The sequence below is a fragment of the Dromiciops gliroides genome, chromosome 5 (genome assembly GCF_019393635.1).
Source record: "Dromiciops gliroides isolate mDroGli1 chromosome 5, mDroGli1.pri, whole genome shotgun sequence".
NCBI classification, from domain to species: Eukaryota; Metazoa; Chordata; class Mammalia; order Microbiotheria; family Microbiotheriidae; genus Dromiciops; species Dromiciops gliroides.
In genome coordinates this window covers 64978690-65003264 of record NC_057865.1, presented here as the reverse complement: position 1 = coordinate 65003264, position 24575 = coordinate 64978690, and the positions used below count along the sequence as shown (strand labels likewise).

The window sequence follows — 24575 nt, the reverse complement described above, 5'->3', positions numbered from 1 at the left end:
CAAGAAAACTTCAAACGGGGTCATGAAGAGTTAGACACAACTGAATCTACAAACAAGAAAAAATTTTCAGTGGTGGAAGCAGAAATTTGAGAAATGAGGATGATATAAAAACAAAAGATGTCAAAGCAAATTTTCAAAAAAAATTTCAAATTTCAAAAAGAGATATCATCAAGCATATGTAAGACTAGAAAAGGAAATGAGCCAGTCACATAGCAAGAGCAAGGGAAAACAATGCTAAGGAATAAATATCACACTTCACAAGGAGCTCCATTGCATTTTAAGGCAATCTCAAAAAGTGCTGACATCTAATTGTTAGAAAGTTAGATTTGGGGGGCAGCTAGATGGCGAAGTGGTAAGGCACCAGCCCTGGATTCAGGAGTACCTGGGTTCAAATCCGACCTCAGATACTTGACATTTACTAGCTGTGTGACCCTGGGCAAGTCACTTAACCCTCGTTGCCCTGCAAAAACCAAACAAACAAACAAAAAAAGAGAAAGTTAGATTTGTTAAAACAGCTCGTGTGTTCTACAGGTGGTCACACAAAATTAAAATTCCTAGAAAAGGCATTCAGTACTTTGGGTGGACTCTTCATATATTTATTGAAAGACACTAACAGTAATCACATTGGACAGGAAGATTCAGACAGCCTGGGATTAGTATCCAAGGAGAAAATATGGGAGATAACAGATTCTGCAGTACCTAAGGGTGTCTTCAGAAAAAAGAAGGGTGATAGTTCTGCTGTATTCTTCGGTAGTAAGATCACATTTGGAAAACCGGATTCAGTTCTGGGGTCATTGACATATGCCTGAAGGAATATGACCAGAATCTGAAAACCACATCACATAAGCAATAGTGGAAGGAATTGTGTATTTTTAACTTGTTGAAGAGAATATATCCATATATAAGGATATATGTATGCAGGATATATCACAGGGCTGTTAAGTGGAAGACTAAATATGCATCATTTATAAGGGTGGAACTAGGCCGAATGGTTGAAATGATAAGAGAAGCAGATTTTAGTACAATAGGAGTAAGAAGCTTCTAACAATCAGAAATGGAATGGGGCTCCTTTGTGAAGTAGTGAGTTCTCTGGCATTGTAAATAATAATAATAAATAATAATAGCTAACATTTATATAGCACTTACTATGTGCCAGGTGCTCCACAAATATTTAAGCAGAGGACTGATGGTCTTCTGTCAAAAAGTGTTCAAGAGTGGCACAGTGCACTGGCCCTGGATTCAGGACCTGAGTTCAAATCCAGCCTCAGACACTTGACACTTACTAGCTGTGTGACCCTGGGCAAGTCACTTAACCCCAATTGCCTCACACCAAAAAAAAAAAAAGTGTTCAAGAGAATGTTGAATGATCCTTTATTAGGAATGCCAAGGAAGGGACTCTGAATTAAGAGGCCAGACTAGATAATTGGGAACATCTCTTCCAGTTATTAAGATTCTAAGATGCTATGACAATAATAAGTAATAATATTTCTATGTTAATATAGTGCTTCAGGTGCTTACTACCTGAATGACCCTTGGCAACTCAATTAACTTCTGTCTGCCTCAGTTTCCTCATCTGTAAAAGGGGGCTAATAAGACCATCTACCTCTAGAGCTTATTGTGAGGATAAAAGGAGATAAAATGTGAGAAGTACTCTTCACACCTTAAAGTACTATAAAAAAGGCTAGCTATTATTATCATTGCTATACATTTTAAAGAATCTGGCACAGTTAGCTCAAATTGTTAGAATATGGTTCTACAATTATGAGTTTTATAGCATATAAGCTTTTAAATTTTGGAATCTATAAAAACTATGCTCCATAGCTTCAGGTTTTAACCCCTCCCTCCTTTCCCAGAAAGAGGCACTAATCTAGTTGTAGGAGATTCATTCAGAGTCCCTTAAAGTTGGGAGACTCACTAAAGGCCTGATGATTATCCACCTCAACATTTTAGATCTGATTTAGAATATTCGATCCTGTTGCCCTATAGGTCAATAAAAAAAATATTCTGTTGGATGATATTTGTTGACCTGGAGCTTGGAAAATAACGGCACCATGACTACAGATTGAATGCTCTAACGGATCGTATTTTTTACATATTGCAAGTGCTTGTAGCATCGATTAGTGGAAGAAGGAGTGGATTCAGAACCTGAAAATTGGGTTCCATTTCTGGTTTTGCCTCTTAATGTGTCAACCTGGATAAATCACTTAGCTTCTAATTGACCGAGTTATTTCTCTGAGTCTCAGTTTCTTCTTTTTAAAATGGGGATTCTCAAACCTGTTCTGCTCTCCTTAGAGAGCTACTATGAAGATTAAATGAGATATAAGAAAAGGCACTTTGAAAATGGCAATGCCCTGTAGACAAGTGAGAAATTTTTCTTAATCGGTATTGTAAAAAATTACATTGTTCAAATACACCATTATATTTAAATACTTTTTTTTTTTTTTTTGCTGTGCAGTTCTACCCAGGCAACTCTCAAAAAACTATAACTGCTTAACCAGCATTGATGGAAGGAGTTTCCTCACCTGGGTGATTGGGTATACTAGTGAAATCACAGGTCTAGCCTTTATTCCTAAAGAGGCCAAGATGTATAGGATATAACCAATATAACTCATATTAAACTACTTTAAAATTATGTGCACAATATGATTAAATATGAATTGGAAAATAATCCATTTATGGATTTATTGGCTTAATAATCAGTGGAGGGTCTATGGTTATACCACCCTGATCGGGCCAATCTCATGTGATCTAGGAAGCTAAGCAAGGTCGGGCCTGGTTAGTACCTGGTTGGGAGACCACCTGGGAATACCGGGTGCTGTAGGCTTAAAAAAAAAATGGGGCAGCTAGGTGGTGCAGTGGATAGAGTACCAGCCTTGGAGTCAGGAGGACCTGAGTTCAGAACCAGCCTCAGACACTTGACACTTACTAGCTGTGTGACCCTAGGCAAGTCACTTAACCCAATTGACTCCCCCCCCCCCCCAAACCAGTGGAGGGAAGTTTCCATATCAAAACAGCTCTGAGCTTTATATTGTAAAGAAGGCCAGAAAGCACAAATATAACAGCTTTGAAAAAGGTATGGTTGAATTTATTAAAAAGAAAAGCAAGGGGCAGCTAGGTGGCGCAGTGGATAGAGCACCAGCCCTGGAGTCAGGAAGACCTGAGTTCAAATCTGGCCTCAGACACTTAACACTTACTAGCTGTGTGACCCTGGGCAAGTCACTTAGCCCCAACTGCCTCACTAAAAACAAAACAAAAAACAAACAAACAAACAAACCCAATAAGGATTACCACAAAAACATCTCATGGGGTATTAAAAAAAAGAAAAGCAAGCAGTACATAATAGAGATCTGCACTTTCATGCAGTCTTTCTGTCTTCTACTGCGGATATGAAAATGCCCATTTTATTGAAGTTCAGGTAGGTGGCACAATGGGAAGAACTATTGTTGTTTGTCCTTCCTTCTTGAAGATGACCTTGACATTGGGGTGATGTCATGACTTGCAGTGAATTGGATTTGAGTGAGGGAGGGCTGTACGAGGTCACCAACCTCACTTTCTCCTCTAGAGCTATCTGGGTCCAGTGGCAAGATATACATCTGGAGGACTGGAGATGGCCCCCATGTTTAAGACAATTGGGGTTAAATGACTTGCCCATGGTCACACAGTTAGTAAATGTCTGAGGTGTTCCTGACTCCAGGGCCAATGCTCTATCCACATTGTCACCTAGCTGCGTCTTAGGACAAGAGCTATAGACCTGGATTCAAAGAAGACTCAAATTCAAAAGTGACCTCAAATACTTACTGCTACTGGCTAGCATTTATATAGCATCTACAAATATTATCTCATTTGATCCTCATAACAACTCTGGGAGGTTGGTGTCATAATATTTCTATTTTACAGATGAGAAAACTGAGGCCAACAGAGGTTAAGTGACTCGTCCAGGGTCACATTACCTGGGCAAGTCACTTAAGCTGCCTATCTAGGAACCACACGCCTCAAAGTTGCCGTAAGGATGAAAACATAGTATTTGAAAAGCACTTTGCCAACTTTAAAGTGCTATATAAATGCTAGTTATTATTAATACGGGTGAAAACTGCAAGTTTTCCCTCAAATGCAAGAAGCAATGTAATTCCTTGTGACTAAGGAGACCAGGTTTCCCGGAGGGAAGTTTTAATGTTTTACTTATAGTACCCCCATCTCCCGAGCCTGTTCTTCGTACACAGCAAGAGCTCAATAAATGCTCGCCAATTAGTGAATTCCCCATTCAAGTGCCGCGTGCTACAATTTCCTGGCACATAGGTGGGCTCTTAACAAATGCTCGTTCACCTGCCAATTGCCGGTATTACGTGAGTCGGAATTAAATACGAGCTCAAACTAGTTTCCAAATTAGTTTGCAGTCATTGCATCTGGGGCAGCAAACGTGTAGGGAGCGCCCTGGTCCCGTCCCCGCGGAGGAGACGATTAAAAGAGAGGGAGAGAGGAGATATGCATTTATTAAGCGCCTACTACGTGCCAAGCACTGAGGGATTGGAGGAGCAACGTGCTCCCAAGAGAAGGGGAAGGGGCGCTGGGGCTCGGCTGGGCAGAGGGAGGAGGCTGCTTTGTGTCTCCCGGAGAAGGGCCCCTTTCCCCGAAGCCGGAGGAAGGGCAAGGTTAAGGTCAAGGCACGCCCATCCGCGTCTCTCTTCTCGGATTCTGCCTGTGGTGGTTAAGAGTACGCCCCGCTCTCGCCCTCTCAGGTGCCACCTGCTGGCAGGCAGGCAGGCCCCTCGGCGGGCTCGCACATAAAGTCACCACGCTCCTTCCTCCTTCCTCTCACCTCCACACTTCCCTTCTTTCTCTCCCGCCGGTAGCTCGCGCGCGTGCGCAGTTGTCATCCGGGGAAAGTCCCTGGGGTGGGGTGGTGGGAAGGGAAGACTACAACTCCCAGAAGGCAATGCAAAAAGAGAAAACCCAATCTCCCAGTCCAGAAGCCGCGGGGGTTGAGGGGGGGGTAAGGGGAAGCCGAAAGCTCGCGCGTCGCGAGAGCGAGGCCGCGGCGGGTGGGGGTGAGGAGGAGGAAGAGGAGGAGGTGATGTCCCACAATACCAGGCGGGAGGGCGGGTAGGCGGCTTGTATCCGGGCTGTGAGGCTCGGAGGCTCTGAGGCTCGGGCACCGCCGCTTCGCTGCCGCCGCTCGCTGTCTCTGGAAGGGGAGAGGAAGCGATGCGGAGGGGTGGAAAATGGCAGAGCTGCAGATGCTCCTAGAGGAAGAGATCCCGTCCGGCAAGAGGGCGCTGATCGAGAGTTACCAGAACCTGACCCGGGTGGCGGACTACTGTGAGAACAACTACATACAGGTGAGAGGGGGAGGGGAGAGGGAAGGGGAGAGGCGGCCCCCGCCCGGCTGCCGGGCCCGGCCCCCGGCCCCGGGGACCGGCGCTGCCGCCCTCCCGCCGCCCCCCGCCCGGACTCCACTACAGGAAGTGGGCTGGGGTGGGAAGAGAAGGGGGAGAGCGAGAAAATGGGCGAGCGCCCGGAGGGGACCCGCCGCCGCCTGGCTCTCCGCCCGCCCTCCCGCCGGGCTGCGGGGCTGCCCCGCTGACACCCGCCGCGCGCTCGGGCTCGGGCTCGGGCTCGGGCTCGGGCTCCGGCTGCTGCAGCCCCCGCCACCGGCGCTGCTGCCGCCCGGCGCGCCTCGCCCGAAGTGAGCCCGTGGCCCCCCGGGTCCGGAGGACCGGGGGCACGGGGAGGGAAACTGAGGCAGCGGGGGGTGAGCGTGTGTGTGATCGTATGGATGTGTGTGTGGTTGTATGTATGTATGTATGTATGGTTGTGTGGTTGTGGTTGTATGTGTGATTGTATGTATGTGTGAGACTATGTGAGACTGTATGTACGTGCGTGCGTGTTTGTGTGTGGTTGTACGTGTGTCATTGCATGTGTATGTGTGTTCTAGAGTGTGTGTAAGTGTGAGTGTGACTGTCGGAGAGAGGGTGGGGTGAGCGAGGAGGGAGGGGGGTGGATTATGTCAGCTCGCCCCAGAGGGTGTGCCTTGTATTCTATTTTATTTTTTTATTTGTCATGAGTCACCTCGCCGGGGAGAAGGGCCTTTGGGGGAGGGCTCTGGACGGGGAGAGAGAGTGAATGGGCCCCCTTGACCCCCGGACTTGGCCTCGGGCTCCCCGGTTTCCCGGCTGGTTTTCCCCCCCATCATCGGTTTCACTTCCGCTCTTTGCTTAAGCGTCTTGTGCGGGAGGGTGGTTGGGGTGATCGGGTAGAATTATTCGTGGTGAATTATTTTTAACCACTGGAGAGATGCCTTGAATGACCGCTCTTCTCCCGGCTCCATCACAAATAAAAAAGTTCTTAAAACTCCCGAATTTATCTGGAACTTAGAGCCTCTTCTTTCTGTTGGGTTTCCTGTTTTCTGAGCGCATTTTCCTTTCCTTCCAACTGAGGGTTAGGGTTAGGATGATTAAAAAGTGTCTCTGGAGCAGAAAACAATATATATGTACATATTTACATTCACATGTATGTGTGTAAAAAGAGACACAAACATATCTATACACACCTATATGCCTACATATATACACACTTTCTGGGTGTGCCAAGAGTCAGAACTGTACTAAGACTTTTGGGACACCTTTTCTAATAATGTAAAAGTCATGTACTAATATAGTTATGAAACCTAGAGAATGTCTGGAGAATTGTTATCAGTGCTTGTCAGCTAATGGTTTTGAACTGAGTTTAGATGGGAATGCATTTCTCACAACTCAGCTGTAAATTTTTAGGATGTGGAAATAATGGACAAATTGTGGTGGACGCTGCTGATACATTACATGAGGCACTTCATATTAAACATATGGTAAGGAGTTCCCTAAATACTGGATAGTCATAGGGGATAAGGGCTTCTTCAAGGTTTGGGTTACCTCAATAATGAGGAGGTATAGAGAAAATTTTTGGAAATCGAATGTAGTTCCAATATTGCTTTTCCTCTACTTTATCTCTCCTTAAAACTAACCAGAATGAGTAGTTGCTTTTGTAAATATTTAGAACCTTTCTCAATTTTCATATTCATTTCAGCATTTAGTAAGCCCCTATTATATGCTAGACATTGTGCAAAGATTATTAATAATTATTTTTAATCGTTGATAACATGGATTTAAAAAAAAAGTTCATTTTGCAAACTAACAAATAATTTTGTAGTTCATCAAAATGAAAAATACACAGTGAACTGTTGATACAAAGCCAAGCCTTGAAAATTCAGGTGAAAATTGGAAGGATCTTTTTGGGGTTTTTTTGGTGAGGCAGTTGGAGTTAAGTGACTTGCCCAGGGTCAAACAGCTAGTGTTAAGTGTCTGAGGTCAGATTTGAACTCAGGTCCTCCTGACTCCAGGGCTGGTGCTTTATCCACTGCGCCACCTAGCTGCCCCGAAAATTGGAAGGATCTTATAAGTCAGAATATAAAATACCTTATTTGAATCTTGTAAAAGCCTATTTCTAAAGTCTGTTAGATAGGTATTTCAAAAAGGGGAGGTTCCATTTGGTTTTATATGTTGGGAAATATGGCAGTTACGTGGTATGTTAATGCATGTTTTAACCTGTCTAGTTTTTTTTTCTTTGTCAGTGTAGTTGTTTTTTGTTTTTCTATTGCAAAACTTGGAAGCAATTTAAACTCTACAGGTAGTGTCCTCTATTAACGTAAGTTGCCTCATGTTCTATACTTACTCTCCCTCGTAAAACCAGAAAGCTAAGAATCCCATTAGTGATTCCCAAACTTTTTTCATTTTATCAGTTGAGCACCAGTAAATCATATATTTAAAAAATAACACCAGGTGCATGTAACAGTGGTTATCAGAATATAGCCCTTTACCTTTTTTTTTTTTTTTGGTGAGGCAATTGGGGTTAAGTGACTTGCCCAGGGTCACACAGCTAGTAAGTGTTAAGTGTCTGAGGCCGGATTTGAACTCAGGTCCTCCTGACTCCAGGGCTGGTGCTCTATCCATTGCGCCACTTAGCTGCCCTAGCCCTTTACCTTTTAAGACTCTGCTTGTGCCCAGTTCCTTAACCCATCCTGCCCTCCAGAGTATGTAGAGAGTGAATGTGGTGTTAGTGGTATTGGTAGAAGGTATCACCACTGCTGTTCTTGTCATTGCTTTGGCTGCATGAGGTTCTTATTAATGTTCTCTCCTGTGTTTGACCTAAATGTTGGAGAATGACTTTTTTTTTTTTGAGCTTCTTCTGTGACCTTTCTGTGTACCTTTAGTGTGCTTTCTTTTCTTTTTTTTTTTTTTTTTAGTGAGGCAATTGGGGTTAAGTGACTTGCCCAGGGTCACACAGCTAGTAAGTGTTAAGTGTCTGAGGCCGGATTTGAACTCAGGTACTCCTGACTTCAGGGCCGGTGCTCTATCCACTGTGCCACCTAACTGCCCCTTTAGTGTGCTTTCTAATGTTAGGAACCAATGCACTATGTAAACAAATATCTTGGAATAGGGTAATGATGATGTGCTGCTATACAATCTTTTTTTGTGTGTGTGAGGCAGTTGGGGTTAAGTGACTTGCCCAAGGTCACACAGCTAGTAAGTGTTAAGTGCCTGAGGCTAGATTTGAACTCAGGTCCTCCTAACTCCAGGGCCGGTACTCTATCCACTGTGCCTCCTAGCTGCCCCTATACAATTCTTTGAAAGAAACATTGTATGTCCTGAGGTGAATTTGAGCCGAAGCCTTATGGTTTTTTACATGGTAACTTGAATGCAGGTTTGACCCTTTTTACAGATTGGGTAATGTTGAACATACCAGAGATATTTAGCCTGAAGAGAATTTAGGGAATTCATCAGTGCCTTCAAATATTTGAAGTACTGTCACTTGAAAGAACAGAATTATATTTAGGCCTCTTGGCTCTCAAGAGAATTAGAACTGGGGCAGCTAGGTGGCAAAGTGGGTGGTGCACTGGCCCTGGAGTCAGGAGGACCTGAGTGAAAATCCAGCCTCAGACACTTCACACTTACTAGCTGTGTGACCCTGGGCAAGTCACTTAACCCCAATTACCTCACCAAGAGAGAGAGAGAGAGAGAAAGAGAGAGAGAGAATTAGAAGCAATGGATAGATGTTATGGGAAGGCAAAATATTTCGGTAAAAAGTATGAGGAAGAACTTCCTAACAGAGCTGTTAGAAAATGGTATGGACTACCTTGTATTGTCATGAGCTTTTCATTTCAGGTCTTAAAAGAGAAGTAGAATGACCACTTGTCAGAGATTTGGGAATTAGAATAAGGGTTGGACAAGATGACCTCTAAGGTCCCTCTCCACTCCCAGATTCTGATTCTACTGCACTTCAGTTAGACTTCCTTGTAAATGCCCATGTGTTTGTGGGGCAGATTAGTTTTTAGAGCAGTTTTCTATAACTTTATGTCCTGTGAATTCATTGTAGTGAAAATATGGCTGCATAGTCACAGTTTGGATTGTAAGACTGGAAATGACTTTACAATCTCCTGCACCTAAGTATCATGGAATTCACTGTCTGCTGTCTGAGAAACCGGTGTCTGAAATAATTTGCTGGTATAGTGGTTATTAGAAGATGATGTTAAAGTATGTTGGAAAGTCTGTATGATACAGGTGAAAAAGGATGTTAGAGTCTCCATTTTGGCTTATCCTCTCAAGTGTAGCCAGACTGAATTGGCCTGAATGATCTTTGCTTCCTTCCTGTTTCTCCCTTCTCATCAGTTACCAAGCTCCATTTCTATAATGTGGCATGCATCTTTCCTTTTGCTGTTGCTCTTCCATCCCTCGAGTCTAGTCATTTGTAGGCCAACAAGTCTTACTCTTACTGCTTCTGTTTTCTTTTTCCTTTCTCTGTCTTTTGCATAGCTTATAAACCAATATTTCTTTGGTACAGGTCTGGCCATTTCACTTCCCAGTCTTACTTGATTCCCTGTTAATCATTATGTATACTTGAAACACCTTTGAGTTCATTCAGGGCCATTCATAATAACATGTCATCTTACCTTTGCTGTCTTCTTTATAATGCTAACTTCCATGTGCTTTCTTCCAGCCAAACTGCTGAAACAGAGTTTGTACTTAAAGTATATTAGAACTCTGCATCTGAACTTACACTGTTTTCCTGACAGTTTTTGTGCCTTTCTTGTGCTATTCTTAATGCTTGAAATGATCTCCCTCCCTCCTCACATAACACTTTGTTGGGCAACTTGCTAGTATCCTTACCATTTATTAGTCTATATTATGGTTTGTGCATAAATTCCACAAATTATTGTTTAAACTTGGTTATCACCTTCATTGTAGCAGCGATGTACATTTAAAAAAATGTTAAATTAGTGAATCATTAAGTACTACCAAAAGGTGGCACCTTATTTTCATGTGTGAGATGTTGAATTGTAGCAGTTATCATTAGATACTATTAACAACCTTATTTGAGTCCTTCATTTTTTGGGCAGCTGCTTGATTTCTGGTTCACAGCTTGCATCAGAGACCTTTGTAGAAGAATTGATAGAGATAAATAAAATACTGAGCTCCATCAAAAAAGAAGTCATGGGAAAAATATCTGAAAGCACTGCCCTACTTTTATACAAAACCATGGAATAATGGTCCATGGAATTCTATGGCTTATGCATTTCCGATCTTAAACCTGATGGAACTGGAGAACTATATCCAAGGTTCTTAATCTGGGGCCTGAACTTGTTATCAAAAACTATTTTGATAACTGTATTTCATTATAGTTAGTTTCTTTTGTAATTCTTTGTATTTTATTTTATTACATGATTTTGAGAAGAGGTCTGTCACCAGATTGCCAAAGGGGTCCATGACACAAAAAGAGGGTAAGAACCCTTGGTCTAGTTTTATCAGAAGGTATATTACCATATTAGGAACTTTGGGAAAGCAGAGGGATATCCCTTGAAGGTAGCTTGGGGCAAATAAAAAGGAAATGGTACATTACCCAACATGTAATAACAACTTACATTTATATTCCACAGTTTGTAAAGCTCCTTACATATGTTCTTTCATTTGAACTTCACAGGAACTATTAGGTGGTTACTATAGCAATGATCTTTCTTTTACAAAAAGGTAAACTGAAGTCCAGAAAAGTTATATGACTTTGCCCATGGTCACAAAGCTAGTAGGTTTCTGAGATGGAATTGAACCCAAGACTAGGTTCTCCATTCTGCCAGGCTGGCAGCTTAAATTATCCATTATTCTAAGATCATAGGATCTATGAGTCTATCTACTTCAACCAACTCAATGTACAAATGAGGAAATTGGGGGGGTGGGGCTTGAGGAGGGCTAAGATACTAACTCAGATTTTTTGACTCCAGAGTGCAACTCTCTTCCATTGAGATCCAATATAGTAGACATAGAAATACAAAAGTTTAACTCTTTTCTTTGAGTGACTGGTTCACAAATGAATTTCTAAATTAACACATTTTTTGTGATTGTCAGACAGATTGTAGGGTTGGGTAGATCATGGATCTGGCCTAATGAGGTAATTCTTGTGTTTTCATAAATGGTACTCTTCTATGCCCAGTCAAATGACTTGATATTTCATTTGACAATATGCTATTTGAAATTTGTATTCAATCTAGAAATAAGTATCTTTTTTCTTTGGACCTAAAGTATATTTAAATTTTTTAAAGATTTAATTAGATTTCATTAACTTTTTTTTTAGCATTTTTCTGATAATTTTGGCTCTACTATAGGATTTTGTCATGCTTTTGGTGAGAATCTTTAAAAAAAATAATTACTAAAATATTCTCTTAATCATGAGAACACTTAAATCATATTTTCTCATGCTTTTCTCTGCTGATTTAATCTCCGGAGTATGTTAACACTTCTTGGAGTGGAAAATGACTCTTTCATGTGTCATTTGTGCTGTGATCTGACTTTGAAGAAACCCTCCTCTATAACTTCAGTGAAATTTTAGACTTAATATTAGGCATTCATGAGTTAAAAGCCCAAGATGTGTCCTGAAGGAAAGAATCTTACTATTATGAAGAAAAAGAAACTGAAGGGACATTGAGAAGAATATGCAAATATATTCCTGTAAAGTACATAAAATACTGCTGATGAGAGAAGAAGAGGTAAAAACAGGAACAAGTTAAACTGTAATTTAGGGGCACTTTTGAGGCTTTGGTAAAGGGAAAAAAATCCCAGAACTTAGTGGAATTTTTCTTTTTGTAGTGTTTGTTGATATGCTTTTACCAGAAAGAAAAAATAAACCTTAGTAGCACTTTGCACCTCTCATTGCCTTGCCCCATTAGGTACTTATTACGTTGAATGAAATAATTTTCAGTATAGTCAAGGTATATGAAAATATATTTAAAAAGTGTGGCTTTATACAGTATAGGGAACACATGGTGCGTGATCTCAAACTACTTATAGGAGGGCTACTGATTGACTAGAAAAAACAGTAGTGATTTTTTTTGGAGAAGGTAACTTTCCTAGTGGTTTGAACAGTATGTCTCCTGTTTACTAAGGAGACAGATTTGTTAGTACTACTGACAGTATGTTATCAAAGCCAAAGTCTTTTTAACTCAGGTTCTTGTTTATGTCTTCCATTAGTAGAATAAAATAATACTCATTTTCTTTAACAGAAATTGGCTTCCTACTAACAGTGATATTCATGAAGGAAATTGCAAAAGAAAAGTTTGCAACGATTTATGTTACCTATTGAATTTTTTGGGGGGGGTAAGGCAATTGGGGTTAAGTGACTTGCCTAGGGTCACACAGCTAGTATGCGTTAAGTGTCTGAGGCAGGATTTGAACTCAGGTCCTCCTGACTCCAGGGCTGGTGCTCTATCCACTGTGCCACCTAGCTGCCCCTACCTATTGAATTATAAGAAAGTGTAATACTAAATTTATTTGAACTTCAGAGAAATTCATGAATCCTTTATTTTGCAAATAGGTTAGCATAGTATTTGTTTTTAAGTGAGGAATTTTCTCATAGCAATAAAAAAATAGGATCATAGATTTACAATTGGAAGAGACTAAAAAGGCCATCTAATTAAAAAACCTCATTTAACAGATGAGAAAAGTTAGTGCAAAAGAGGTGAAGTGATTTGCCTAAGGTCACTTTGGTGGTCATAGATTGAGGACTGAGCTGCAGCCCTCTTTCCACTGTATCTCATTGGAACTCTTTCTTGGACTGAAGTGACCCCATGGCTCTTAATTTGTGGAGTGGCCTGGGTCCCTAAATGCCTTCTTTGAATTTTATGTCCTCTTGTTGGTTTCTGCTGCTTTTTTCCTGTGTCCCAAGGAGATCACCAAAGACATCATAATTGTGGTGAAGTGTCTACCAGTAACCATGGGATTATGTCTATCTTTGAGGGGAAAGGGAAGAGTGAAAGAGTCAGTGAGATAGTAATGACCGAGAGAGCCTGCACAGAATTTGTTAGAGCTCCTCCCCCAGCGAGGTGGCTGAGGTCATTGCAATGCCTGTGGGACGGGGAACCTCCCAGCCTGGACTGGGTGGAGCACATCAAACCCAGCATTATTAAGCCATGATGATACTGTTAGTGACTTCTGTCCTGTCCTTATGTCTCCATTCCCTTTCAGCTCCTGAGGGAGACATGTTGAGGGGTTAACATGTCCAGTGTTTAGGTGTTTGGCAGCAAAAGGTGAAAAGTGAGTCTTGTGTATTTATATTGAGTTCTTGAAGTTGATTAGAGCAGACTACAGGTAATGTACCTCTCATCTTCCTGTCACAGGGCTAAAACACACCTCCTTTAGAGGCAGGGTGGTATAGTATGAAGAGCACTGGATTTGGAGTCAGAAGATCTGGGTTCAAACCATGCCTTTCCTACTAACTACCTCTGTGACCTTAGGAAAATCACTTAAACTCCCCAGGCTTTCAATTTCCTCATCTGAAAGATGAGTGGATTGAGCTAGATGGACACCCTGAGGTCCTTTCCTACTTGTGACCGGGGCATCTTCACTTTTTTGGTGTCTGAGGAATCCTATGGATGAGCACCTTCTCAGAGTGTTTTCAAATTCATAAAGTCCATAGGATTATTACAAAGGAAGCTAATTATGTTGAAATATAATTATCAAAATATTTTTAAAAGTTCATGGACTTTAGCTCTAAGTCTGTCTATTATAATAACTTAGTATTAACATAACTAAAATTTCCATTTGAGAATTTTGATATTCTGATACTGTAATGAGAAAAGTAGTCAGGAATTAGGCAAAATCTCCAGATTTCACTGTAAATGAATTTGAAAAAAGGGCTTGATATATAGAATTTCACTTTATATAGATAGCCTTTTAGTAATTCTTATATTTAATGTATTTGCAAACCCCAGACTATTTCTTTCTAAGTGGTAAGATTAAAAAAAGTGTAAGTTATTTTTTTCTGAGACTACTGTGACATCATCTAGTAATTAAAATCATCCCAAATGTTAATCAGTGATGCAGTGTCTTGAGATATTTACAAATGATTTAATTTAGTTTTTGATTGCGGTCAATTTTTAGTCACAAATGAATTTTTAAAAAGTTTTCAATCACATTTTCACCAGTGTTCAGAAAGTCCACATATGATAGTGAAATTGTTTTCAAGAAGACTTTTAAGAGGTGTTTTATGTCACTAACTTGTTATGATGAAATTGCACTTACCTCACAGTTAACTGGCTTCTGTAAAAGGGCAAGAGTTGAGCATTTTTGAGAACCCTTATTTACAACATAGGAGGAAATAAGAGGGTTCCTCTTTTATTACTGAAAATGGGTATTTTGCATAACAAAACTCTACTTAGTTCTGTTATTAACTATTAGAACTTATTAAAACTATGTTCATAGAAGCCCAGCTGTATTATATGTTTATCATTATTAAGTGGGTCTGATCTCCAGCTTTCAGTTCTATTAACATATTTTAAAAATGTATTGATCCCCCCCAAGATATTTGTTTTCCACTAATTTGTTACCAGTCTTATTTTTCTTGAAAGTAAGTTCTAAGTTTCTTTAGTTATGAAATTAATGTAAAGTAGATTATCAGGAATAACTTAAATAAAATTGGTGTGTGTGTTTTTTTAAAGATGAGGACATTTAAACATCCAAAATTTACTTAGCTCCAGTTATGTAGCTCCAAAAAAAAAAAAAAGAAGGGCAGTGCTCCATTGGCATGAGAAAGAACCTGTGCCGAAGCATATAAGAAGCTTTTTTAGACTTTCTCTTTTTAATCCTTGAACTAGTATTTTCAGTATGGTTTATTGACCTGATAAATTTAATGGCTTTATTTTATGGTAATGGATGCCTGCATTTTAAATAACATTGCTGAATATATGTTAGTGTACAATGGAGTATATTGAACATAAGCTTGAAGTCCATTGGGTAATTCCTCTTAAAACTTGAAAGCTGCATTTATAGGAATTCTCTTAAGCACTACTGTATGTTAATTGTTTTGGTCGGTGAATGATATTGGCTCTTATGATTGCTTTGCATGTCTATTACTTAGGAAACTAACTTTTGACCAAAGGACAGTTCTGATTTGTGAATAGGGAGGGGTTTTTTTTCCCATCAAGAATCTTATTGGCATTAATATGGAAATCCATTTATTCAAATATTTTCATTGTATCTGTTTCTTCTTCCCAATTTAATCCACTAAAAGATTTTAGTAATTCATTCACTGTCCCCAGAACCTTCTACTGGTTAAATGGTAGAATAGATTCCAAATTGGGTATGGGAGGAGAGATGAAAAAGGGGAATTAGAGACACACAGGTTTTTTTTTCCATAAGTGTCTTGTGTGACAAAATTGAAGACTTTTTTTCTTTTTTTTATAAAAATAAAACAAGTGGTGGCAGGGACCTCCTTCCCAAAGTACTTCTTCGTCATTTTTAGCCTGCATTTTCTTTTTATTCTCCCCCACTCCAAATAAATTCAGTCTTTGAGCTTTCTGTAGACAATTGAATCGGATTAATTTTTATTAAGGATCAATCTGGTCAGCTTCTTGCTGCTAAGTTAGTTGTAGGTTGAGAAACCTTTTACCTTCTGCTATGCCATTAAGCTGCAGAATTAATAATTAATCTTAGCTTGCTGTGTAGTGGAGGAAGCTGTCAGTGGTGCTCTCAAGTCTTGCTTTGTTCATGGTTATTGATGTTTGCTCATAAAAAAAAAAGAACTAAAAGGAACCTTTGCTTCAACATTGCAGTTCTCTTAGAGAAAGATTTTTTTTATTCTATTCATTGCCTCATAATTCATTTTTTGCAAGCGTTATGACAAAATTGTCTGGCACACAAGTGTGAACCACAGATCTAGAAGAGATATTGTGCAATGAGAATACTTAAATGATACTGTTGGTTTTTTGCTTTGCAAGGTGACAAATTACAGAAGAAATTTGCCAGTTCTGATCATTCTCATTTGATGCTGCTTTATTTTATTATTTGCTAGAATGGGTGAAGATTTAATGTGAAAGATTAGGAGAAAAATAATTGGCAGCAAATTAAATGAATACTCTGAGGTGAGGCTAGGGTTTGAGGGTTGTGGATGGATTTACTTGCATTGAAATCATGTAGGAATTGAACAGTGCTAGGGTTTTGGGAGATAAGGTGTGAGGAATGAATGCTGAAGGACCAGGTGCCCCTCTATCAAGTCCCTAGATACTTTTCAGCTGCTTCCTTTAAGGCTGATATTGCTCTAGGTTGTAGGTACAGACATCAAATGCTGAGTCTAGTTGGGAAGTCAGGATGTAAAAATAGTAAATGTTTTTTGTTTTTTTAAAAATGGTAAATGTTAAAGAGCAAAATTATTAAGGAATAGTTCAAACAACAATGAACATATTTGGCACTTAACTAATTTGGCAATTAACCTTTACAAATGATGGCTATAGGAATAAGATAATCAATTCCTCAGGCTCTCTCATAGTATTATTTGATGCTTCCTTCCATGAAAGGCTGTAAGTTGCCAAGTTATTTGTTTCTTTTACCTTCACATCTGACTGCTTTTATTTGCTCATACGGCCACCATCCTTGTTGGTCTCTTGGCTTCTAGTCGGTGTCCTCTCCAGTCTTTTTCTCTCCTGGTTTGCCATACTAATATTCCTAAAACACATTTCATGTTAGTCCCTGTTCAAAAACTTGGATATAGGGCTGAACTTGGTTGCTTTAAGTTTTTTTTTTTTGTGGGGCAATGAGGGTTAAGTGACTTGCCCAGGGTCACACAGCTATTAAGCGTGAAGTGTCTGAGGCTGGATTTGAACTCAGGTACTCCTGAATCCAGGGCTGGTGCTCTATCCACTGCATCACCTAGCTGTCCCCTTGTGTTTTCTTTTTTAAATAAAATACTTTAAATACCTGGTTTCCTTAGTAATCTTATGTATTTTAATTTTATCCATTGAATGATATTAATCTGAGACATCCATAGGCTTTATTAGACTGCCAACAGGAGTCCATGAAACAAAAAAGGGAAAGAATACTTCCTGTAGGCTCTTCTGTTTTCTCTAGGATAATAACAAACTTCAGCCTGGCCTTTGTCACCTCACGGTTTGGCTGCAACCTACCTTTCTACCGTTCTAGTCTTATTTCATATTATTCCCCTTCAATCACTTATATATTCCAGCAACACTAGGCTTCTAGTTGTTTTCTAAACTTGACATTTCATCATCAGCTTTTGTGTATTAAAGTGAACAGCCTGGGCCTATAATGCATTCCCTCCTCATATCTGTCTCTTAGAATAGTTTTCTTCCTTTGAAGGAAGCTCAGTTCAGGTACCAACACCTTTGTGAAGTCTTTCGTGATACTTTGTCATCCTTTTCTATTTGACCCAGAGGAATTTGTAAGCCCTTTCCCAACTAGGACTATTTTTGTGCTTATTTATACAGTGCTTTTGCCTTGAATGTTGTAGGTGCTTAATAAATATTTTTTGAATTTCAGGATATTTTTTGAATTTAGGATTTGAGCTCTGTCTTGAAGGATGGGGAAGATCTTGTTTAATATAAAGTAGGGGTTGGTCATTATTTCAAGCAGATGGAACCCTGGTGTGAGCAAAAGCTTAGTTAAAAGGCCGTGTGTGTGTGTGTGTGTGGGGGGGGGGGGATGGGGGGGGGAGGGCAGGACTGAATGCATCAATCAGTTTGGCCAGAACAGAGGGTTTGTAGTGGAAAGTAGAAGAAATATCTGGCAAGGCTTAGCATACATAGTTTTTGAGGGGAGGAAGGTAACATAGAAAAATGATTTGGGACAGGTAATTTGTTTTGTTTTTGTTTTGTTTTGTTTTGTTAGTAAGGCAATTGGGGTTAAGTGACTTGCCCAGGGTCACACAACTAGTAAGTGTTAAGTGTCTGAGGCCGGATTTGAACTCAGGTCCTCCTGAATCCAGGGCCGGTGCTCTATCCACTGCGCCACCTAGCTGCCCCTGGGACAGGTAATTTGAGACTCACATTTGTTGGGTGACAGAGTAGGGTATAACATGGAGGCACGAAAATCAGTTAGACTGAATCTATAATATTGTAAGGATCTTAGTTATGGGTCTAGGAAGTGGGAATGGGAAAAAAGGGAATAGTGTGAGGTTGCAAAGGAAAATCAGGTAGGACTTTGTGACTGTGTTGGGATCATGGAAAATAAAAAGGGAGGAATTTAAGACAAATGAGATTTTGTTCCATTAATCCCTGATCTCTCCTTTTCTACTAGCTCTGTTTCTTCTACCCTAAAAAAGCCTTCCTATAACTCTGTTAATACTTAAAGTTATTGCGCTACTACTGCCTTCCTGCATTATGGGACTCCTAGAAAGAAGAGTCCATAGCAGGGGTGTCAAACTCAAATCTCTGTGGGCCTCATACTGATTTAGAAAGGCACAAATTAACATGGTCTGTGTTATATATTCTGCATTTATTTATTCTGTTAAACATTTCCCAAGTACATTTTAATATGGTTCTCTATCAAAGACTGTCTCAGGCTTTTCTTCCTGTCCTTAAAATCTTACTTATATTGACATATTTTAAAAATTACATACATTTATGAATATATTTCCCTTCTCCTCATCCAGCAAAACCAACTAATACATCTGCCCCAGACTTGCTTAACATCCTTCTCTATGGTGTCCTCTTTGGTAATTTCATTTACTCATTTATCAGCATTATGTGACTCCCACTTCAGTCTATTATTTCCAGTGTCTGTTGGCTATTTCTACCTGGACATTTCTGAGTGTTCAAAACTTGATTAATCATCTCAAAATTTTCGCACTAGTCCCTCCTACCTCCTCTCTTTTGTTTGTATTTTCACCATGCTTTTTCCTCTCTGCTTAACCTTAGAGTTATTGTTAACTCTTCCTATTTCCCTCACCCCATACATGCAATCAATCGCCAAGTTCTGTTTATTCTAGCAATATTTCAATTCAGGCCCTTCTTTTTAGCCATTGAAGCCATCATAGGGAAGAGCTTCCTCTTTTTTTTTTTTTTCCTCTCTCCAGATAGTTATAATATTCTCCTAACTAGTATTGCCTTTCCAATTGAGAAATGCATCATTCTTCTCTTTTAAAATGTTAAGTATCTCTTCCCTTTACTTTAGTACAAACTACTCATCTTTGTATTTGAAGCCTTCCATAATCTTGGCTTCAGCTTACCTTAAACTGTGCCTCATTATTTATCCTACATTTCATTTTTCTTCTATCCCAACTCTTTTTCACATTGACCCTCTCACCTTGTGGCCGGAATGGACTCTCCTCTTCCCATACATCTTTGTGTGATGTCTCTCTTTCCTTCAAGGCTCAACTTCAATGCCTTCTCCTCTTCTATGAAGCCTTGTCTGACACCTCACCCCTATGATCTTTCTCTGTTAACATTTTTTTTTGGTAATACTCTGCTTGAACTTCTTTGACTTATCTAACTCTCTTATATCATAGTTCTCTGTTAAGTTGTCTACCTGACCTCTCATTTCCATTCGATTCTAAGCTCTTGGAGAGCAAGGCCTGTGTAGTGATTGGAATGGTCTTTGTGTCCTCAGAAATAAAGAAGAGAGGGAGAACCCCCCCTTTTTTTTACTTGCTCTTATTCCACTCTGTGATTCTTCTCCTTTCTGGTTCTGAATTCAGAGCTGACTGTTAACAATGTCTAGTTTTTACTCCTCTAGAATCCCTTGATTGGCAGAGGAGTAGGCTGGAGACTGGGACTCAGTCTTGAGTGGTAGCTGACTGTAATACACAGAATGGGATAGTAATGAGAAGGACTCACCACTGGGACACTCAGATTTCTGAAATACTCCAGATGTTTTGTCTGAATTTTATAGGGTGTGACACCTATGTCTTCCAACAGGTATAGTTTGAATCTGGGCTGAAAATGCTCTTCTTTGTGACAGGGGCTTGATTTAAGAAGGATTGTTTCCAGGGCAGGTTTGGTGTTAAAAATCAGTCTAATGCTAATTGTGTGTGTGTGTGTGTGTGTGTGTGTGTGAGAGAGAGAGAAAGAGAGAGAGAGAGAGAGAGGCAGGCAATTGGGGTTAAGTGACTTGCCCAGGGTCACACAGCTAGTAATTGTTAAGTGTCTGAGGCCGGATTTGAACTCAGGTCCTCCTGAATCCAGGGCTGGTGCTCTATCTACTGCACCATCTAGCTGCCCCTAATGCTGATTTTTTAATCAAAAATGGAGGGGGAAGACTGACTCTAGATTTTTGTCACCCAGGAGAAAGTTTGAGTAGCAAGGCAAAGATGTTTTTAGGGTTTTGCTAAGATATGTGTAGAGCAAGATTTGTGTATTTGGCTTGAGAGTACTAACCTTTATATTGATTTTTCAGGGTTTTGGGTTTTTTTTGGCAAGTGAATTAGGTGTATTCTTTGTTCTAATGTATTTTTATCAGTGTGGGTCACAACACTGTAATGGGATTTGGGGGAAGAGGAAGTGTTCAGGGGAATCTTCTTGATTTCCAGAGAGTAGGAAATGGATATACAGGGTCCTTATTTATAGAACCAGTGGTTTCTTGATGATCATCATAAGGCAAAATCTGGGTTGCAAATTTTGAGTATCCTAGCCCTAAATATACCATTGTTTTCAGTTCTTTATGTTTAGTTAAATTCATAAATATAGTTAAATACATATACATGTATAGTTAAATATCAGCAAAAACAATCAAGGATCAGCAGAAGTGAAGCTTGAGTCTTTGGCAGGGTTTCATGAAATGAATAGAGAAGCAAAAAGTAAAAACCACCAAGTAGCCTTTCCATGTTACCATTTCCTGTGCTTTTTTCTTTATTTCACTAGTTAGGCAATTTTACTCTGGTATGGATAGCTACTTGTCCTACTTGTTTATTCATTCAATAGTTCATTGGCAGGAATTTAGCTATGCTCATGTAACTTCTTTATCTTTTTTCCACTCTCTCCCCGCCCCCCAGTTACTCTTTATTTGAAAATTCTCTCATGGGTTGTTGTTGTTTTTTGGGGGGGGGCTGTTCTTCAAGGGATTAGAAGAGTGAAGTTGAATGGATTAGGAAAAGAGGAAATGGGAAGGAACAATCAATATAATACATACATTTCAATTTTATTAAAGTTGTGCCATTAACAAAACAAAACATAAAAACAAGCCAACCAAATATGGAGTAATATCTTTTTTTTTTTTTTTAGTGAGGCAATTGGGGTTAAGTGACTTGCCCAGGGTCACACAGCTGGTAAGTGTTAAGTGTCTGAGGCCAGATTTGAACTCAGGTCCTCCTGACTCCAGGGCCAGTGCTCTATCCACTTCGCCACTGAGCTGCCCCTGGAATAATATCTTACATAAAAACCATAGCATTTAACACAGTGAATTAGCAACCAAAAAATTGCTTTTGTCCCGTGTCTCCTCCTAGGTCTTTCCGAAGTTTTTGCTACTTATTACTTTTTCTTTCTGGGAACTACTTTTCTTATGAAATTATTTGTTTTCTCCAGCCTTTCCTGAAAAGGCTGGAAGACAGTTAACTGCTGGTGTTTTTAATAAGGAATCTTATCTGAGTATTGAACAGTGTCCATTAATGATAACAATAATAACTGGCAATCCCTTAAAGTTTGCAGAGTAATTTAAATAATTAAATAACATTTCATTTGATTCTTATAAAACTTCACATTTGTGCTATAGCAGTATCTTTATATTACAGATAAGGAAACTGAGGCTCAGAAACTTGTCCATAGTCACATAGCTGGTTAGGTATAGGTGATAGGGGCTAATATTTGAACCCACATCTTTCTGGACTCCCAAATCTAGCATCCTTTGTAATATACCACATTTCTTTTTAAAACATTCCTATAAACTGTAAACCATTAGTACTGGGTACTGATTGGCCTGTATACTGTATTTGAACTATTATATACAAATAAAAAGTTTAATTTCAACAAAGACTAAGGTCACCCACTGCATCCTGGGCCATTGCCAGTTGTCTTGACTTTTGTCTTGCCACTGGAGGAGAGAATGAGGATGAATGCAGCTTTGCCTCACTTAAATCCAATTGGCTCAAAAGTTGAGATCCCCTAGATAGACAAACAACAACATACAAAGCTCCAACTTCTTGAATCCTCACAGAACCCCATCAACAGTGAAAATATACTCATTCTTATACTCTTAACTAGTCAGCCCAGTGGTTCTGAAACTTTTTGGTCTCAGGAACCCTTTACATTCTGAAAAATTATTGAGGACTCCTACCACCCCAAGAGTTTTTGTTTATGTGGGTTTTATCTATTGATATTTACCATCTTAGAAGTTAAACTTGCTATTATGAGAATAGTTTTGACCTCATAGACGCCCTGAAAGGGTCTTAAGGACCCCTCTCCCTTTAGAGAACTGTTACTCTAGTAGTGTTCAGTCCTCAAGAGAGGTTGTTACTAAGATGTCCAGTGCTTTTATTTTTATTTTGTTGTTGCTTAAGATTATCTTCACTTATGTAGTTTGTATTACTTACCTATATTCTTTTAGTGATGCTTTGTATTCTATCTCTTGATGTATATCTTCTTATATTTCTTTGAATTCTTTTTTTATGGCACAGGAATATTCCATTTTTATTTATATGTATATATATATACATATATATCTATATCTCTATCTCACAATGCGTTCCATTATTTCCCAGTTGTTGGGCACACAGTTTATTTCTAACTTCTTTGCTGTTATAAACAGTGCTGCTATGATTATTTTCTACAGATATGTCTTTTGTTTTTTGTAACTTCCTTAGGGTGTAAACTCATAATGGAATTGCTAAGTCAAATATGAAAATTTTGGGGTAACATCTTAGAGAATTCCAAATTAATTTCAAAATAATTGGACCATTTTGCAGCTCTAACAGAGGTATTAGTGTGCTTGTTTTCCTGCATCCCTGCCAATATGGAATTTTCCCATCTTTGCCACTTTAATGGATATGAAGTATTTCAGAATTTTAATTTGTATTACTATATCATTTGCTTTAGTTCTATTAAATTAGTTTAAACTTATTTAATTGCTTTGAGTGTGTGATTTCTTCAATGAAATAAACTTCCCTTTTTTTCTTTCCCTTTCTCTCCTGCATCCTTTCCTCTTTATCTTTCCCACTGTTCCTGGGAAGTAAAGAATTCAACTAAATATAGGATTTTGATCAGCTGTGATAGACTTAGCTCCTCTCAGCAATACAGTGATCCAAGACAATTCCAAAGGACTCATGATGGAAAATGCTCTCCACAGCCAGAAAAAAAAACCTGTGGAATCTGAATGCAGTTTGAACCATACTGTTTCTACTCTTTTTTGTTGTTCTCCTTTTTTTGAGGTTTTTCCCTTTTGTTCTGATTCTTTCACAACATGACTAATGCAGAAATATATTTAATGTTATTGTACATATATAACCTATATCAGATTGCTTTCTGTCTTGGGAAGGGGGGAGGGAAAGGTGGGAGGGAGAAAAATTTGGAACTAGAAATCTTATAAAAACAAATGTTGAAAACTCTCTTTACATGTAACTGGAAAAAAATAAAATACTATTAAGATTGAAAAAAATAAATATAGGATTTTGTTTTTTGGTTATTTCCTTCTCTTTTTAACATAAAGACTTTCAATGTTATTTCATTTGATGGTCTTTCAATCTCAGTTTCTTGAAGTGGAATTAGCCTTACTGCTTACCCAGTACCCTCTCAATTTACAGATGAGAAATCTGAGGAGGCCCAGGGACTTTGTGATATGGGGGCCATGAAGGTATAGTGAGTGTCAGAGATGGGACCTGTACCCATAAATTCAGTTCTCTTTCTACTGTCCCATGCTTCTTCAGTGACCGCTGTGACCTGGGGTGGGTTACTCAGTCTCAATTTCCTGATTTATAAAATGAGAGGTTGGAATAAATGACCTTCTGCCTCTACATCTGTGATCCTGTGTTTTTGAGAAAATTGATTCATGATAAAGCGAAATGATTTATAGGATTAAACAGAGCCTTGATTTTTTTTTTTGTTTTAGCACTTTGCCTTTTGTCATATCAATTAATTAATGGTAGTGTTGGATAAGGATGTTAACTATCACCCATGTTTAGTATGTAATGAGTGTTTTTTTTTTTTTTTGCTAAGCTAATTTCCTGGCAAAGTCACAATTAGTGGGTGAGATTTTACTTTTCCATTGTGCGAGTTAAAAGTTGTGAATTTGTTACTTTTGTGAGGACAGTGTTTTGAAAGTTGTTTTGAGTGTATGTTTCTTGCATTT

General features: G+C 39.2%; 1 protein-coding gene and 1 pseudogene across 9 annotated transcripts in view; both read left to right on the top strand.

Annotated features, from left to right (window-relative positions):
* Window positions 1-2706: 2706 nt before the first annotated feature.
* LOC122730167 lies at window positions 2707-2824 on the top strand (annotated as a pseudogene).
* Window positions 2825-5030: 2206 nt separating this feature from the next.
* Window positions 5031-24575, top strand: part of ABI1 (abl interactor 1) — a 111343-nt gene continuing 91798 nt past the window's right edge. For 2 of the 9 annotated variants that reach the window (XM_043965707.1, XM_043965703.1), the window contains exon 1: window positions 5035-5336. In XM_043965707.1, the coding sequence (XP_043821642.1) occupies window positions 5220-5336 (117 nt within the window). In that variant the 5' untranslated portion in view covers window positions 5035-5219. Of the gene's footprint in view, window positions 5337-24575 lie in introns of all 9 variants that reach the window. The other 7 variants (XM_043965701.1, XM_043965700.1, XM_043965704.1 and 4 more) reach the window with 7 other exon arrangements.